The following is a 16,648-nucleotide window of genomic DNA, read 5'->3' on the forward strand; positions in this document are numbered from 1 at the left end:
GGGACACGTCTGTCACTGCAGGATTTGAGTCCCTGGCGGCGTAGTGTGTTACTGATGGTAGGCTTTGTTACTTTGGTCCCAGCTCTCTGCAGGTCATTCACTAGGTCCCCCCGTGTGGTTTTGGGATTTTTGCTCACCATTCTTGTGATCATTTTGACCCCACAGGGTGAGATCTTGCGTGGAGCCCCAGATCGAGGGACATTATCAGTGGTCTTGTATGTCTTCCATTTCCTAATAATTGCTCCCATAGTTGATTTCTTCAAACCAAATCAAATCAAATCAAATCAAACCAAATCAAATCAAATTTTATTGGTCACATGCGCCGAATACAACAGGTGCAGACATTACAGTGAAATGCTTACTTACAGCCCTTAACCAACAGTGCATTTATTTTAAACAAAAAAAGTAAGAATAAAACAACAACAAAAAAAGTGTTGAGAAAAAAAGAGCAGAAGTAAAATAAAGTGACAGTAGGGAGGCTATATATACAGTAAAATAAAGTGACAGTAGGGAGGCTATATATACAGGGGGGTACCGTTGCAGAGTCAATGTGCGGGGGCACCGGCTAGTTGAGGTAGTTGAGGTAATATGTACATGTGGGTAGAGTTAAAGTGACTATGCATAAATACTTAACAGAGTAGCAGCAGCGTAAAAAGGATGGGGTGGGGGGGCAGTGCAAATAGTCCGGGTAGCCATGATTAGCTGTTCAGGAGTCTTATGGCTTGGGGGTAGAAGCTGTTGAGAAGTCTTTTGGACCTAGACTTGGCACTCCGGTACTGCTTGCCGTGCGGTAGCAGAGAGAACAGTCTATGACTAGGGTGGCTGGAGTCTTTGACAATTTTGAGGGCCTTCCTCTGACACCGCCTGGTATAGAGGTCCTGGATGGCAGGGAGCTTTGACCCAGTGATGTACTGGGCCGTACGCACTACCCTCTGTAGTGCCTTGCGGTCAGAGGCCAAGCAGTTGCCATACCAGGCGGTGATGCAACCAGTCAGGATGCTCTCGATGGTGCAGCTGTAGAATTTTTTGAGGATCTGAGGACCCATGCCAAATCTTTTTAGTCTCCTGAGGGGGAATAGGCTTTGTCGTGCCCTCTTCACGACTGTCTTGGTGTGTTTGGACCATGATAGTTCGTTGGTGATGTGGACACCAAGGAACTTGAAGCTCTCAACCTGTTCCACTACAGCCCCGTCGATGAGAATGGGGGCGTGCTCAGTCCTCTTTTTTTTCCTGTAGTCCACAATCATCTCCTTTGTCTTGGTCACGTTGAGGGAGAGGTTGTTGTCCTGGCACCACACGGCCAGATCTCTGACCTCCTCCCTATAGGCTGTCTCATCGTTGTCGGTGATCAGGCCTACCACTGTTGTGTCGTCGGCAAACTTAATGATGGTGTTGGAGTCGTGCCTGGCCATGCAGTCATGGGTGAACAGAGAGTACAGGAGGGGACTGAGCACGCACCCCTGAGGGGCCCCCGTGTTGAGGATCAGTGTGGCAGATGTGTTGTTACCTACCCTTACCACCTGGGGGCGGCCCGTCAGGAAGTCCAGGCTCCAGTTGCAGAGGGAGGTGTTTAGTCCCAGGATCCTTAGCTTAGTGATGAGCTTAGAGGGCACTATGGTGTTGAATGCTGAGCTGTAGTCAATGAATAGCATTCTCACGTAGGTGTTCCTCTTGTCCAGGTGGGAGAGGGCAGTGTGGAGTGCGATAGAGATTGCATCATCTGTGGATCTGTTGGGGCGGTATGCAAATTGGAGTGGGTCTAGGGTTTCTGGGATTATGCTGTTGATGTGAGCCATGACCAGTCTTTCAAAGCACTTCATGGCTACAGACGTCAGTGCTACGGGTCGGTAGTCATTTAGGCAGGTTATCTTAGAGTTCTTGGGCACGGGGACTATGGTGGTCTGCTTGAAACATGTTGGTATTACAGACTCAGTCAGGGACATGGAACCAAGCTGCTTACCTATTGCAGATTCAGTCTTCCCAGCCTGGTGCAGGTCTACAATTTTGTTTCTGGTGTCCTTTGACAGCTCTTTGGTCTTGGCCATAGTGGAGTTTGGAGTGTGACTGTTTGAGGTTGTGGACAGGTGTCTTTTATACTGATAACATGTTCAAACAGGTGCCATTAATACAGGTAACGAGTGGAGGACAGAGGAGCCTCTTAAAGAAGAAGTTACAGGTCTGTGAGAGCCAGAAATCTTGCTTGTTTGTAGGTGACCAAATACTTATTTTCCACCATAATTTGCAAATAAATTCATTAAAAATCCTACAATGTGATTTTCTGGATTTTTTAAAATCATTTTGTCTGTCATAGTTGACGTGTACCTATGATGAAAATTACAGGCCTCTCTCATCTTTTTAAGTGGGAGAACTTGCGCAATTGGTGGCTGACTAAATACTTTTTTTCCCCACTGTAGACCTATTGAGCGAACAGCATTATTTAACAAAGTAAACAAGAGAGATAAGCTTTTGGCAAGAGCGCATTGGCTATCGCCGGTGAGTGAGCTGCTCATCATTGGGTGAGTAAGGGAAACTGGAAAGCTTTTTTAGGACTATAATTTCCTCCTCATATTGTACAATATGTGTCTCCCCGTACACCTAGGCTATTGATGTATTCAAGACAAGGTCGTTTTTATTGATCTCAGATTCTCAGTTTTCAGTGTCAAAGTAGCCTGCCATTTTGATAAGTTGTGAGGTATTAAAAAAGATTCTGCTAAAGTCTCCAGTCATCTAAAATGATGTAGAACTGCATGAAGTTAGTTTATAAAAGGCACCAAAAAAATCCTGGACCTAGGCTACAAAGTTTTTCCTCCATATGTGCAACTACTTTAATTGAAGTGCCTCTACTCTACTGCTCTATACCAGTACGCAAAAGTGTTGATAATGCATGCAATGCTTTATTATAAAGGTGATTTTTTAAAATGCATTTCGGTACCTCAGAGCCCCCCAGGTCAACCCAGTCTCGAGCTCACTTTTTTGTTCCGGCACCTCCCAAGTTACAAATTAAGCACTGGCATTAGGTAAGTCTGAATACCAACTACTGAGAAGTACGTAGGAAAGGCGTGCGTAGGAAAGGCATACATTTCCTAAGTCTGAATCAGGCCCCAAGTGCATCTTGTGGTCAAAAAATATTGTACTGTGCATTGTTTTCTCTCCCTATTAACGTTCTACAGACCTGTATGCCACCATCAATAGACATTTAAAGGATAACAAGTTTTACATTCACATGTTTGATGAAGATGCTCACAGGCATACTTTTGTTTTGTAAGTATACATGCTGTATACAGTATCTGTCTGTCAGTGTATTGGTGGTGATGTATGAGAGGAAGGAGGTGAGAATATAACAGAGCCAGTGAGGAAGGTGAGGAGGAGCAGGAGGAAGAGGAGGTGGTGAAGGAGGAGGAGGTGGTTAAGGAGAACGAGCAGGTGTAGGAAGAAGAGTTAGTGGGGGAGGATGTTTACTCACTCTGCATACAGAGTCCGTCAGTACAGTTCTGGGACTGTAGGACCATACCCTCGCAGTCCTTGCCTCCATTTTTGGGTGCAGGGGCAGTGCATTCTCTCCTGCGCCAGTGAGTGCACTCTGTACCACAGGTAGACCACTTACTCCACTCTGTCCACAACCCGTCAACTGTAGGGGAGAGAGAGATACAGGGTTCACTGGGATACAATATCAACACAGTTGATCTGGCTCTGAAGGTAAAATACAATACAAAACAGAGTTAGATGGAATAGTATAAAACAGAATATATTTTAATATACTATAGAACACAACAAAATGGAACAGAGTAGACTAGAACAGAACACAACATAATAGAACAGAGTAGACTAGAACACAACAGAACAGAACAGAATAGACTAGAACACAACAGAATAGAACAGAATAGACTAGAACACAACAGAACAGAATAGACTAGAACACAACAGAATAGAACACAACACAACAGAATAGACTAGAACAGAACACAACAGAATAGACTAGAACAGAACACAACAGAATAGACTAGAACAGAACACAACAGAATAGACTAGAACAGAACATAACAGAATAGACTAGAACAGAACACAACAGAATAGACTAGACCAGAACAGAACACAACAAAACAGTATATGTGTCCATACCAGTGCAGAGGGAGGTGCATGCCAGCTTCTGGGTGGCCTGTCCATCACAGGGGGCTCCTCCGTTGAGCGGGGCGGGGTTGGTACAGCTGCGGGTACGCTTTTGGTAACCACGGCCACAGCGACTGTTACACACCGACCACTCTGTCCATGTCGACCAGCCGCCGTTCACTATGGTAACAGAATGGAGAGCATAAACGTCTACACACACAAAACAGTTTGAATCTCGTCTTATCTTTGAATATTGGTCCCATTTTTGTTTTATTGTTGATGCGTGATCAGAGGGATATGCCAGTACAGGCAGGGCTAAAAATTGATTATTCCCGGTACGGGACCTCCTACAGTGGTGTCCGAAATTAACACCCTTGATAAAGATGAGCAATAATGACTGTATAAAATAAATTAAATACTGAGCTACATTGTATCCTCAAAAATATAGGGAAATTATATTATTTTACACTAATACAATTGCTCAGAGAAAGATTTTGTTTAACAAGTAATATTTTTGTTAAAGGTAGGGGTCAAAATTGATACCCCAAAAGTGTAGTATTTGTTCACATATTCCTAAGCTCATACCCTCATAACCTCTTGCCATTACCAATAACAGGGGAGGATAGCATGTCTTGGGGTATGATCTTTGACCCTCTGTAACCTTATCACGCCTCATTATTCACGATTCATTCAGTATTATCCATAATCATGGTAGACTCCACATTAATGTTGAAGTGTTTAGAAACATATTATATTCTTATTTACAATAAAAGTGACTACATAATGTCAAAATACATTACTTACTATTAATTTCTATTGGGCAATCTGAAACAACCAAAATGAACTTGTAACGTCCCCCAGCAAGAAAACCAAAAATTGTCGCTTAAACAGAAAGGGGAAATAATAAAGTCACTGACAATAACTAAAACGAAACAGGTGGGGTTTAGGAGGGGTTCGGAAAGACACTCTTGGGCGTGTCCACTTGCACAAGAAGAGGCAAATAAAAGAAAAACCACACACCAAATTAAAAGACAGGAAGCAAACACCTTCCCTCTAATGAGATGACCAACCAGCACAGGTGTAATACAGACTGACTAACGAGGTCACAACAATCGGTGCACCTTAATTGCTAACGTGGAAACTCGAAATACAAAATGGAAAAACCAAAGCCAGTAACACCTTCCCCCTTACCCTATATTTTTGTTGGACAAGTTTGCTCACAACCAACGGAAAATAATTTCCATCTCACAACATGATCAACTTGAATGTGTCGCTACTTATATGCGTCGCCTTCTCCATACAAACATGGCGTCTACTGGCTGTCATCAAAATGAAGACAAAACACATTTACATATTTTTTTTATATAGTTGGCTAAAACTCAGAGGTTTTGAGAAAAAAGGCTAAAATAATGTACGTTTCTAATGCTCTCGTCCCCTTGGAACGAGCGCAACCAAAACAAAACTCATTTCCAAAACGGCAAAACGTGCAGTCAAAATAAATTGTGAGCCAGGGCTATACACTGGCTAAACACAAAACACAACGTATTGACTGACCTCAGGACCTCAGGTGACAAGTGTGCCAAAAGGTTTTCTAGAGTCTCTGAGTTACTCAACCGTCCTACCGTCACAGGGTGTATTGGACTTTCCTCATACTCTTGAGGAAGACTAGAGTCAATGGTGACAGCAGTGGCTACATGCAGAACATCACTACCAGTTTCCACTGACTTCTCCGCCCGATTGTAATGGGTGAAGTATGGTTTCAACATGTTGACATGATACAGCCAGGTTTTTTTCCCTGCGCTCCGGTGTGGCAATGATGTAATCCAGGTTACCAATTTTTTTCAATATAGGGTAAGGGCCTGAAAAGCGAGCCTGTAACGGTGACCCCAGAAGGGCAACAAAACCAGGACTTGGTCACCCACATCGAAAGTGCAGTTTTGGGCCTTTCAATCGAACCAAACTTTAAGAATCTCCATCTCTGGGCCTCCGAGTGCCGCAGCGGTCTAAGGCACTGCATCGCAGTACTAGAGGCATCACTACAGACCAGGGTTTGATCCTGGGCTGTATCACAACCGGCCGTGATCGGGAGTCCCATAGGGCGGCGCACAATTGGCCCAGCGTCGTCCGGGTTCGGGGAGGGTTTGGCCGGGGGGGCTTTACATGGCTCATAGCGCTCTAGCGACTCCTTGTGGCGGGCCGGCTGCCTGCAGGCTGACCTCGGTCATCAGTTGAACGGTGTTTCAAATCAAATCAAATTTTATTTGCCACATGCACAGAATACAACAAGTGTAGACATTACAGTGAAATGCTTACTTACAAGCCCTTAACCAACAATGCAATTTTTAAAGAATAAAAAAATATAAAAATAAAAAGCAAACAACTAAAGAGCAGCAGTAAAATAAAATAACAGTAGGGAGGCTATCTACAGGGGGGTACCGGTGCAGAGTCAATGTGCGGGGGCACCGGCTAGTCGAGGTAATTGAGGTAATATGTACATGTGGGTAGAGTTAAAGTGACTATGCATAAATAATAGACAGAGTAGCAGCAGCGTAAAAGAGGGGGGTGGGGATGGGGGGGGCAGTGCCAATAGTCCGGGTAGCAATGATTAGCTGTTCAGGAGTCTTATGGCTTGGGGTAGAAGCTGTTGAGAAGCCTTTTGGACCTAGACATGGCGCTCCGGTACCGCTTACCGTGCGGTAGCAGAGAGAACAGTCTATGACTAGGGTGGCTGGAGTCTTTGACAATTTTGAGGGCCTTCCTCTGACACCGCCTGGTATAGAGGTCCTGGATGGCAGGAAGCTTGGCCCCAGTGATGTACTGGGCTGTACACACTACCCTCTGTAGTGCCTTGCAGTCGAAGGCCGAGCAGTTGCCATACCAGGCAGTGATGCAACCAGTCAGGATGCTCTCGATGGTGCAGCTGTAGAGCTTTTTGAGGATATGAGGACCCATGCCAAATCTTTTCGGTCTCCTGAGGGGGAATAGGCTTTGTCGTGCCCTCTTCACGACTGTCTTGGTGTCTTTGGACCATGATAGTTCGTTGGTGATGTGGACACCAGGAACTTGAAGCTCTCAACCTGTTCCACTACAGCCCCATCGATGAGAATGGGGGCGTGCTCAGTCCTCTTTTTTTCCCTGTAGACCACAATCATCTCCTTTGTCTTGGTCACGTTGAGGGAGAGGTTGTTATCCTGGCACCACACGGCCAGGTCTCGGACCTCCTCCCTATAGGCTGTCTCATTGTTGTCGGTGATCAGGCCTACCACTGTTGTGTCGTCAGCAAACTTAATGATGGTGTTGGAGTCATGCCTGGCCATGCAGTCATGGGTGAACAGGGAGTACAGGAGGGGACTGAGCACGCACCCCTGAGGGGCCACCGTGTTGAGGATCAGCGTGACAGATGTGTTGTTACCTATCCTTACCACCTGGGGGCGGCCCGTCAGGAAGTCCAGGATCCAGTTGCAGAGGGAGGTGTTTAGTCCCAGGGTCCTTAGCTTAGTGATGAGCTTTGTGGGCACTATGGTGTTGAACGCTGAGCTGCAGTCAATGAATAGCATTCTCACGTAGGTGTTCCTCTTGTCCAGGTGGGAAAGGGCAGTGTGGAGTGCAATAGAGATTGCATCATCTGTGGATCTGTTGGGGCGGTATGCAAATTGGAGTGGGTCTAGGGTTTCTGGGATGATGGTGTTGTTCAAAGCACTTCATGGCTACAGACGTGAGTGCTACGGGTCGGTAGTCATTTATGCAGGTTATCTTAGTGTCCTTGGGCACAGGGACTATGGTGGTCTGCTTGAAACATGTTGGTATTACAGACTCAGTCAGGGACATGTTGAAAATGTCAGTGAAGACAACTTGCCAGTTGGTCAGCACATGCTCGGAGTACACGTCCTAGTAATCCGTCTGGCCCTGCGGCCTTCTGAATGTTGACCTGCTTAAAAGTCTTACTCACATCGGCTACGGAGAGCGTGATCACATAGTCATCCGGAACAGCTGGTGCTCTCATGCATGCTTCAAGCAAGCATAGAAGTGATTTAGCTCGTCTGGTAGGCTTGTGTCACTGGGCAGCTCATGGCTGTGCTTCCTTTTGTAGTCTGTAATAGTTTTCAAGCCCTGCCACATCCGACGAGTGTCAGAGCCAGTGTAGTACGATTCAGTCTTAGTCCGGTATTGACTCTTTGCCTGTTTGATGGTTTGTTGGAGGGCATAGCGGGATTTATTTTAAGCGTCCGGGTTAGAGTCCCGCTCCTTGAAAGTGGCAGCTCTACCCTTTAGCTCAGTGCGGATGTTGCCTGTAATCCATGGCTTCTGGTTGGGGTATGTACGTACGGTCACTGTGGGGACGACGTCATCGATGCACTTATTGATGAAGCCAGTGACTGATGTGGTGTACTCCTCAAAGCTATCTGAAGATTCCCGGAACATATTCCAGTCTGTGCTAGCAAAACAGTCCTGTAGCTTAGCATCTGCATCATCTGACCACTTTTTTATTAACCGAGTCACTGGTGCTTTCTGCTTTAGTTTTTTGAATCAGGAGGATAGAGTTATGGTCAGATTTGCCAAATGGAGGGCGAGGGAAATCTTTGCATGTGTCTCTGTGTGTGGAGTAAAGGTGGTCTAGAGTGTTCTTCCCCTCTGGTTGCACATCTAACATGCTGGTAGAAATTAGGTAGAACGGATTTAAGTTTCTCTGCATTAAACCCATGGGGCGGCGCACAATTGGCCCAGCGTCGTCCAGGGTAGGGGAGGGAATGGCCGGCAGGGGATTTAGCTCAGTTCGTAGAGCATGGCGTTTGCAACGCCAGGGTTGTGGGTTCGATTCCCACAAATGTAAAATTAAAGTCCCCGGCCACTAGGAGCGCTGCCTCTGGGTGAGCGTTTTCCTGTTTACTTACTGTATGGCCTTATACAGCTCATTGAGTGCAATCTTAATGCCCGCATCGGTTTGTGGTGGTAGATAGACAGCTATGAAAAATATAGATGAAAAGTCTCTTGGTAAATAGTGTGGTCTACAGCTTATCATGAGATACTTTACCTCAGGCGAGAAAAACCTTGAGATTCCTTAGTATTAGATTTTGTGCACCAACTGTTGTTTACAAATATACACAGACCGCCACCCCTTGTCTTACCTGAGTCAGCTGTTCTATCCTGCCGGAATGGGGATCCCTAATAAATACAAATACAAATACCGGCTGCTTAAGAGCATTGCCACTCTGCAGAGACACAAACCTGTCTGAAACAAAGGGTTACACATCTGATCCAAAATCTTGTTTAGGAGATACACCAGTCCCAACCAGAGACTTAACGGGCTGGACTGCTCCCACAAGAAGAAATAGCTTTTCTCACTCTCATTTTTATTTTTCAATTTAGAGACAATGTGTCCTTTCTCAGGGCAGTAATGACAAACTGGTGGATGCGAAAAACCAGTTTTCTGCCGATCTTTATCTTTGGGCACTGTAGAAAAAGACTGAAACCTCACAGTATGAGGTGACTTCTCTGGATTGCTTTTTGCGTAGGGATAACTACTGGGTGCTTTGTTTGTGAAGGTCGTTTTATGTGTGAACACAAACTCATCTGCAAGAACTACAGCTTTCTCAAGAGTGAGATCTTTGTGCTCATAAATGTAGGTAGCAACCCTTTGGTGAAGGCAATTCTTGAACTGCTCGAGATGTATGAGAGTCTTTAAATCCTCAAGGTCCTTGACCTCTTGAGAACCACACCACCGATTAAAAAGACATGCTTGTTCCCTTGCCAACTCAACATGGCTTTGTGATTCTGTCTTTTGTAATTTACGGAACTGTTGTCTGTATGCCTCTGGGACCAACTCGTAAGCCCAAAGGATAGTAGCTTTAACAGTGTCATAATCTGAACTCTGGTCAAGAGATAAAGCGGCGTACACTTTCTGAGCTTTTCCCACAAGAACAGGAGGAGGAGTGGTGACCAAATATCTTGTGGCCATTTTAGGGATGTGTCAATCCGCTCAAACAGAGTAAAATATACATCCTCCTCCTTTTCGTTGAAAGGCGGTACAAGTCGGCTCTTCCGACCAAGATCAAACTCTGTTGCGGGTGTAGGATGGCCTGATTGGATTTGGAGTGCTTCCAGATCTATCTCCCTTTGTCGCGCTTCCAGCTCCATCTCTTTCAATCGAATGGCATGTGCACGTTCTTCTTCTTCTTCTTCTTCTTCTTGTTTTAGTCTGTTGTCTTCCCTTTCCTTGAGCTCTAATTTATGTTGTTCCCATTTTGCCTTCAGTTCTACCTCTCTCAGTTGTACGTCTATGGGGTGTCCTCTACCATATATCTATCTCTATGGGGTGTCCTCTACCATATATATCTCTATGGGGTGTCCTCTACCATATATCTATCTCTATGGGGTGTCCTCTACCATATATATCTCTATGGGGTGTCCTCTACCATATATATATCTCTATGGGGTGTCCTCTACCATATATCTATCTCTATGGGGTGTACCCTACCATATATATCTCTATGGGGTGTCCTCTACCATATATCTATCTCTATGGGGTGTACCCTACCATATATATCTCTATGGGGTGTCCTCTACCATATATCTATCTCTATGGGGTGTCCTCTACCATATATATCTCTATGGGGTGTCCTCTACCACCCGTAGGAACCTCTTCATCATCCTCCCTCTCCAGAAGGATTTCCTCCTCCACCAAAGCAGTACCGATCAACTCTTTGACTACTGCTTTTGGATCGCCAGATGCCATCTTGATGTCATAATGCTTTGAAATTACGAGCAGACTCGCATTTGTACATTTAGCTAGCATCTCCCATGTAGGCTTTCCAGATGTGCTCAGGGTGGATGTCAGATACAGGAATTCTACCACAAAATTGTATTTTTTAACAATAAAATATCTGGGCACAGCAGAAGTAGGTGATTAGAGAGACTACCATACTCATGGGAAACAAGATCCCGGACGAGCCCCCAATCTGTTACATTCCCCAGCAAGACAACCAAAAATTATTGCTCAAACAGAAAAGGGAACTAACAAAGAGTCACTGACAACAACCAAAACGAAACAGGTGGGGTTTTAGGAGGGGTTTGGAAAGACACTCTTGGGCGTGTCCACTGACAGTTGACTAGCAACAACAACTGGGACCTAAAAGACACCCACCATGAGTGGCCACTAAATGTGCCCAAGAAGAGGCAAACAAAAGAAAAACCACACACAAAACTGAAAGACAGGAAGTAAACCAAAAAGTGGAGCAAAATGAAAACAGGGACGATCAGATAAAGGATAGAACTAGAACTGTCTAGAACTCAAAATAGGGAGCGCCAATGAAAGGTATTAACCCTCCGTCTCTCAAGACAACTGGAGCACTGGGCCAGCACAGGTGAAACACCTTCCTTCTAACGAGATGACCAACCAGTACACAGACTGACTAACGAGGTGATGCCAATCGGTGTGCCCCACGTGCTAACGTCCAACCTCGAAATATAAATCATAAAAACAAAAGCCTGTATTTGTCTTTGTATTTATTATGGATCCCCATTAGTTCCTGCCAAGGCAGCAGCTACTCTTCCTGGGGTCCAGCAAAATGAAGGCAGTTATACATTTTAAAAACATTACAATACATTCACAACAGATTTCACAACATATTAAGTGTGTGCCCTCAGGCCCCTACTCTACTACCACATATCTATAACACAAAATGCATGTGTACATGTGTGTATAGTGTGTATGTTATCGTGTGTTTGTATGCATGTGTCTATTTTTGTGTTGCTTCACAGTCCCCGCTGTTCCACAAGGTGTATTTCTATCTGTTTTTTAAATGTAATTTTACTGCTGGCATTAGTTACTTGATGTGGAATAGAGTTCCATGTAGTCATGGCTCTATGTAGTAATGTGCACCTCCCATAGCCTGTTCTTGACTTGGGAACTGTGAAGAGACCTCTGGTGGCATGTCTTGTGGGGTATGCATGGGTGTCTGAGCTGTGTGCCAGTAGTTCAAACAGACAGCTCAGTGCATTCAACATGTCAATACCTCTCACAAATACAAGTAGTGATGAAGTCAATCTCTCCTCCACTTTGAGCCAGGAGAGATTGACATGCATATTATTAATGTTAACACTTTGTGTACATCCAAGGGCCAGCCGTGCTGCCCTGTTCTGAGCCAATTGCAATTTTCTTAAGTCCCTCTTTGTGGCACCTGACCACACGACTGAACAGTAGTCCAGGTGCGACAAAACTAGGGCCTGTAGGACCTGCCTTGTTGATAGTACTGTTAAGAATGCAGAACAGCACTTTATTATAGATAGACTTCTCTCCATCCTAGCTACTGTTGTATCAATATGTTTTGATCATGACAGTTTACAATCCAGGGTTACTCCAAGCGATTTAGTGTCCTCAACTTGCTCAATTACCACATTATTCATTACAAGATTTAGTTGAGGTTTAGGGTTTAGTAAAATGATTTGTCCCAAATACAATGCTTTTAGTTTTTTAAATATTTAGGACTAAATTATTCCTTGCCACCCATTCTGAAACTAACTGCAGCTCTTTGTTAAGTGTTGCTGTCATTTCAGTCGCTGTGGTAGTTGACGTGTTGAGTCATCCTCATACATAGACACACTGGCTTTACTCAATTTGAATTATTTATTTTACAGTCATTTTTGCTAATCTTTATGAAGGGTGTCAATAACTTAAAACCCCACTGTATGTGTGCATGCACTATTTTCTATAGGCCTGTGGTGCTGGATGAGGCAAGCCTTCTTACCGCGCCCTTCCAGAACCTTTCCTGCACTGTTGGGAGGCTAATGGAGCCCAGCTGAGGGTAATAAGTCAATCAAGTGTGTGATTGGCTGGACAATCAGCCCAACAGTTGATTAGGCTGCTGCTGCTGTCATTTGAGGGAGAGGACTGGAGACAGCAGCAGACAGGTTCGGTCTGAAGGACACTCAGGTTAAGATAACGGCTGTGAGTTGAAGTTATACTTTAAGCTTCTTATTTGTAAGCATTTCTGTTGGTCAATTATGAAATAAAAGTTAAGTTTGAACTGTTTACTCTGCCTCGCTGACCCTGAGACCATGGCAGTGGCCTCTCCCCTGGCTCTGTCACAGGTCCTAGTAATAAAGATGTCATATAACCTAATGTATTACCTTTTAAATGGGGCATGAACACAACCAACCAGGCATGACGTTTTCATCTGATTGGCGGGGATGTTTTAAAGCAGATTTCCTGCAATTCTACACATTTTGTCATGGGGCTGAGAGAAAGAAAAAAAGCAATTTTAAAGCTCATTTCCTGCAATTCCACACATATTGCCATGGCTTAAGCTGTGTACTTATGCTATCTGAGTGAATCAAAATATTATAACACAGTCCATGGGGGCCCAATGCCATGACATTTTTTTTAGAATTTTAGATTCTGCGTGACTGTCTAGTTTTATTCTGGTGGTTGTTAGTTCTCAGAGATGATCTTTTAAAAAATGTATAGCGCCGTTATCTTTTCTATATAATTTATATCTGGTTTTAGTTTACACTGAAAACATTTTACTATCCTGAAAATGAGTTAGTGGGCAGACATTATTTAGCAGCGTTGGCCTGCTGCTACTAAATGAATACAGTGGCTTGTGAAAATATTCACCCCCCTTTGCATTTTTCCTATTTTGTTGCCTTACAACCTGGAATTAAAATTGATTTTTGGGGGGTTTGTATCATTTGATTTACACAACATGCCTACCACTTTGAAGATGCAACTTTTTTTTTTGTGAAGCAAACAAGAAATAAGACAAAAAAAACTGAACTTGAGTGTGCATAACTATTCACCCCCCCAAAGTCAATACTTTGTAGAGCCACCTTTTGCAGCAATTACAGCTGCAACTCTCTTGGGGTATGTCTCTATAAGCTTGGCACGTCTAGCCACTGGGATTTTTGCCCATTCTTCAAGGCAAAACTGCTCCAGCTCCTTCAAGTTGGATGAGTTCTGCTGGAGTACAGCAATCTTTAAGTCATACCACCGATTCTCAATTGGATTGAGGTCTGGGCTTTGACTAGGCCATTCCAAGACATTTAAACGTTTCCCCTTAAACCACTCAAGTGTTGCTTTATCAGTATGCTTAGGGTCATTGTCCTGCAGGAAGGTGAACCTCCGTCCCAGTCTGAAATCTCTGGAAGACTGAAACAGGTTTCCCTCAAGAATTTCCCTGTATTTAGCGCCATCCATCATTCCTTCAATTCTGACCAGTTTCCCAGTCCCTGCCGATGGAAAAACATCCCCACAGCATGATGCTGCCACCACCATGCTTCACTGTGGGGATGGTGTTCTCGGGGTGATGAGAGGTGTTGGGTTTGCGCTAGCAATAGTGTTTTCCTTGATGGCCAAAAAGCTCAATTTTAGTCTCATCTGACCAGAGAACCTTCTTCCATACGTTTGGTGTATTAGTACCTTCTTCCACACCAAACGTGTTTGCTTATTTTTTTCCGTAAAGCCCAACTCTGTGGAGTGTACGGCTTAAAGTGGTCCTATGGACAGATACAACAATCTCCGCTGTGGAGAGGCCTCTTCCTTGGTACTGGGGCTGGCTGTGCAAGCAGGCCTCTCCTGTTACCTCCACACATGTGCATTGTCCATTACACTGCCCTCAAAGGGAGCTATTCTGTCCAATGTAGTTTCCTCCACCCGTTAAAACCAAGTTTACAGCCTTTCTCTGCTTCCGACACACACATGCACACACTCAAATGTTTCTGAACAAACCAGAGCTGTGCTGTTCTGCAAAGTGCTTTACCCTAACCTCTTTAGAGGCTGCAGAAGGAACATATGAACTTTCCTGAGAGTACCCCAAGAACTTAAAGACGTTTGTGATTTCACATCCTCTCTGGAATTAGGGCCATACTGATGATGCACTCAGGGCCTCTGGTTTCTCTTTTTGAGTCTGTAATATCTCTCTATGCATGTGTGTGTGTGTTTGTGTGTGTATACACATTTGTGTTTCATTTGCTTGCCCATGCAAGTGTGTGTTTGTCTACGCTCACATGCAAGAGTGTTTGGTACAGTATTTGATATTTGGGAGGATTTGGGGCTTAATCATGTGAAGAAGCTCTCTCTCTCTCGCTCCCCCCTCTCTCTCTCTCCCCCCCCCATCTCCCCCACTCTCTCCCTCTTTCTCTATCATTCTCTCTCTCCCTCCATCTCTTTCCCCCTCTCTCTCCCTCTACATCTCCCTCTCTATCTCTCTCTCCCTCCTCTCTGTTCATCTCTCTCTCTCCCTCTCTCCATCTATCTCTCTCTCCCCCTCCCTCTTTCCCCCTCTCTCTCTCCCTCCCTCTCTCTCCCTATGTCTCTCTCTCTCCCTCCCCATCTCTCTCCCTTTCTCTCTCTCCCTCCCTCTCTCTCTCCCTTTCTCTCTCTCTCTCTCCCTCTCTATATCTCTGTTCATCTCTCTCCATCTCTCTCTACCCCTCCCTCTTTCCCCCTCTCTCCCTCCCTCTCCCCCCCCTCGCTCTCTCTCTCTCCCCCTCTCTCCCTCGCTCTCTCTCTCTCTCACCCTCTCTGTCCATCTTTGTTCACTCCTCTACCTCTCTCTCTCTCCCGCCCTCTCTTTCCCCACTCACTCTCTCCCCCACCCTCCCCCACTCACTCTCTCCCCCTCCCTCCATCTCTCTCCCCCTCCCTCCCTCCCTCCCTCTCCCCCCCTCTCTCTCCCTCCCTCGCTCTCTCCCCCTCTCTCTCTCCCTCGCTCTCATCTCCCTCGCTCTCATCTCCCTTCGTCTCCATCTCCCTCTCATATATATATCCCTCTCCCCCCCTCCCTCCCTCCCCCTCTCTCCCCCTCTCTCTCTCTCTCTCTCTACACCTCTCCCTCTCTCTCTCTCTGTCCATCTCTGTTCACTTCTCGCCATCTCTCTCCGTCTCTCTCTCCCCCCCTCTCTCCCCCCCCCCTCTCTCCCTCTCTCTCTCCCCCTCTCCCTCCGTCTCCCCCCCTCCGTCTCCCTCTCTATCCCTCTCTCTTGCTCTCTCTCGTTCTCTCTCTCTACCCCTCTCTCTCCCCCTCTCTCCATCTCTCTCCCCCTCTCTCTCCGTCTCCCTCTCCTCTCCCTCCGTCTCCCCCTCTCTATCTATCTTTCTCCCTCTCTCCCTACCTCTCTCCCTCTCTCTATCCCTCTCTCGTTCTCTCTCTCTCTCTCCCCCCCTCCCTCCCTCTCCCCCCTCCCTCTCGCTCCCCCTCCCTCTCTCCCCCCTCTCTCTCGCTCTCTCTTTGTCTATCGCTCCCCCCTCCCTCTCCCTCCCTCCCTCCCTCCCTCCCTCGCTCTCTCTCCCCTTCCCTCCCTCCCTCCCCCTCTATCGCTCTCTCCCCCATCTCTCTCTCTCTCCCCCTCTATCTCTCTCCCTCTCAAAGCCTAATTTCTATCCCTTCTTCATTTGCATGTGTCAGAGAGAGAGAGAGAGAGAGAGAGAGAGAGCAGGATGTATTCCAACGAAGTCATCAGAGGCTGAGCAGACATAAAGCTTCCTCCGCTTCTCATTTCTAACGGCGATAATGACTGCTTAAACGCGCGCCAGCATTGCTCAGGA

The 16,648-nt window shown here is 45.7% G+C and overlaps 1 protein-coding gene across 1 annotated transcript in view; it reads right to left on the reverse strand.

Annotated features, from left to right (window-relative positions):
* The window catches only part of unc5ca (unc-5 netrin receptor Ca), a 157,967-nt gene that overhangs the window by 77,495 nt on the left and 63,824 nt on the right, over positions 1–16,648 (reverse strand). The window contains exons 4-5 of the mRNA XM_084177519.1: positions 4,120–4,287; positions 3,464–3,628 (exon numbers count right to left, since the gene is read on the reverse strand). Of these exons, the coding sequence (XP_084033645.1) occupies positions 3,464–3,628; positions 4,120–4,287 (333 nt within the window). The remainder of the gene's footprint in view (positions 1–3,463; positions 3,629–4,119; positions 4,288–16,648) is intronic.

The sequence above is a fragment of the Coregonus lavaretus genome, assembly GCF_964263955.1.
Source record: "Coregonus lavaretus genome assembly, chromosome: 14".
In the NCBI taxonomy this organism is placed as follows: domain Eukaryota; kingdom Metazoa; phylum Chordata; class Actinopteri; order Salmoniformes; family Salmonidae; genus Coregonus; species Coregonus lavaretus.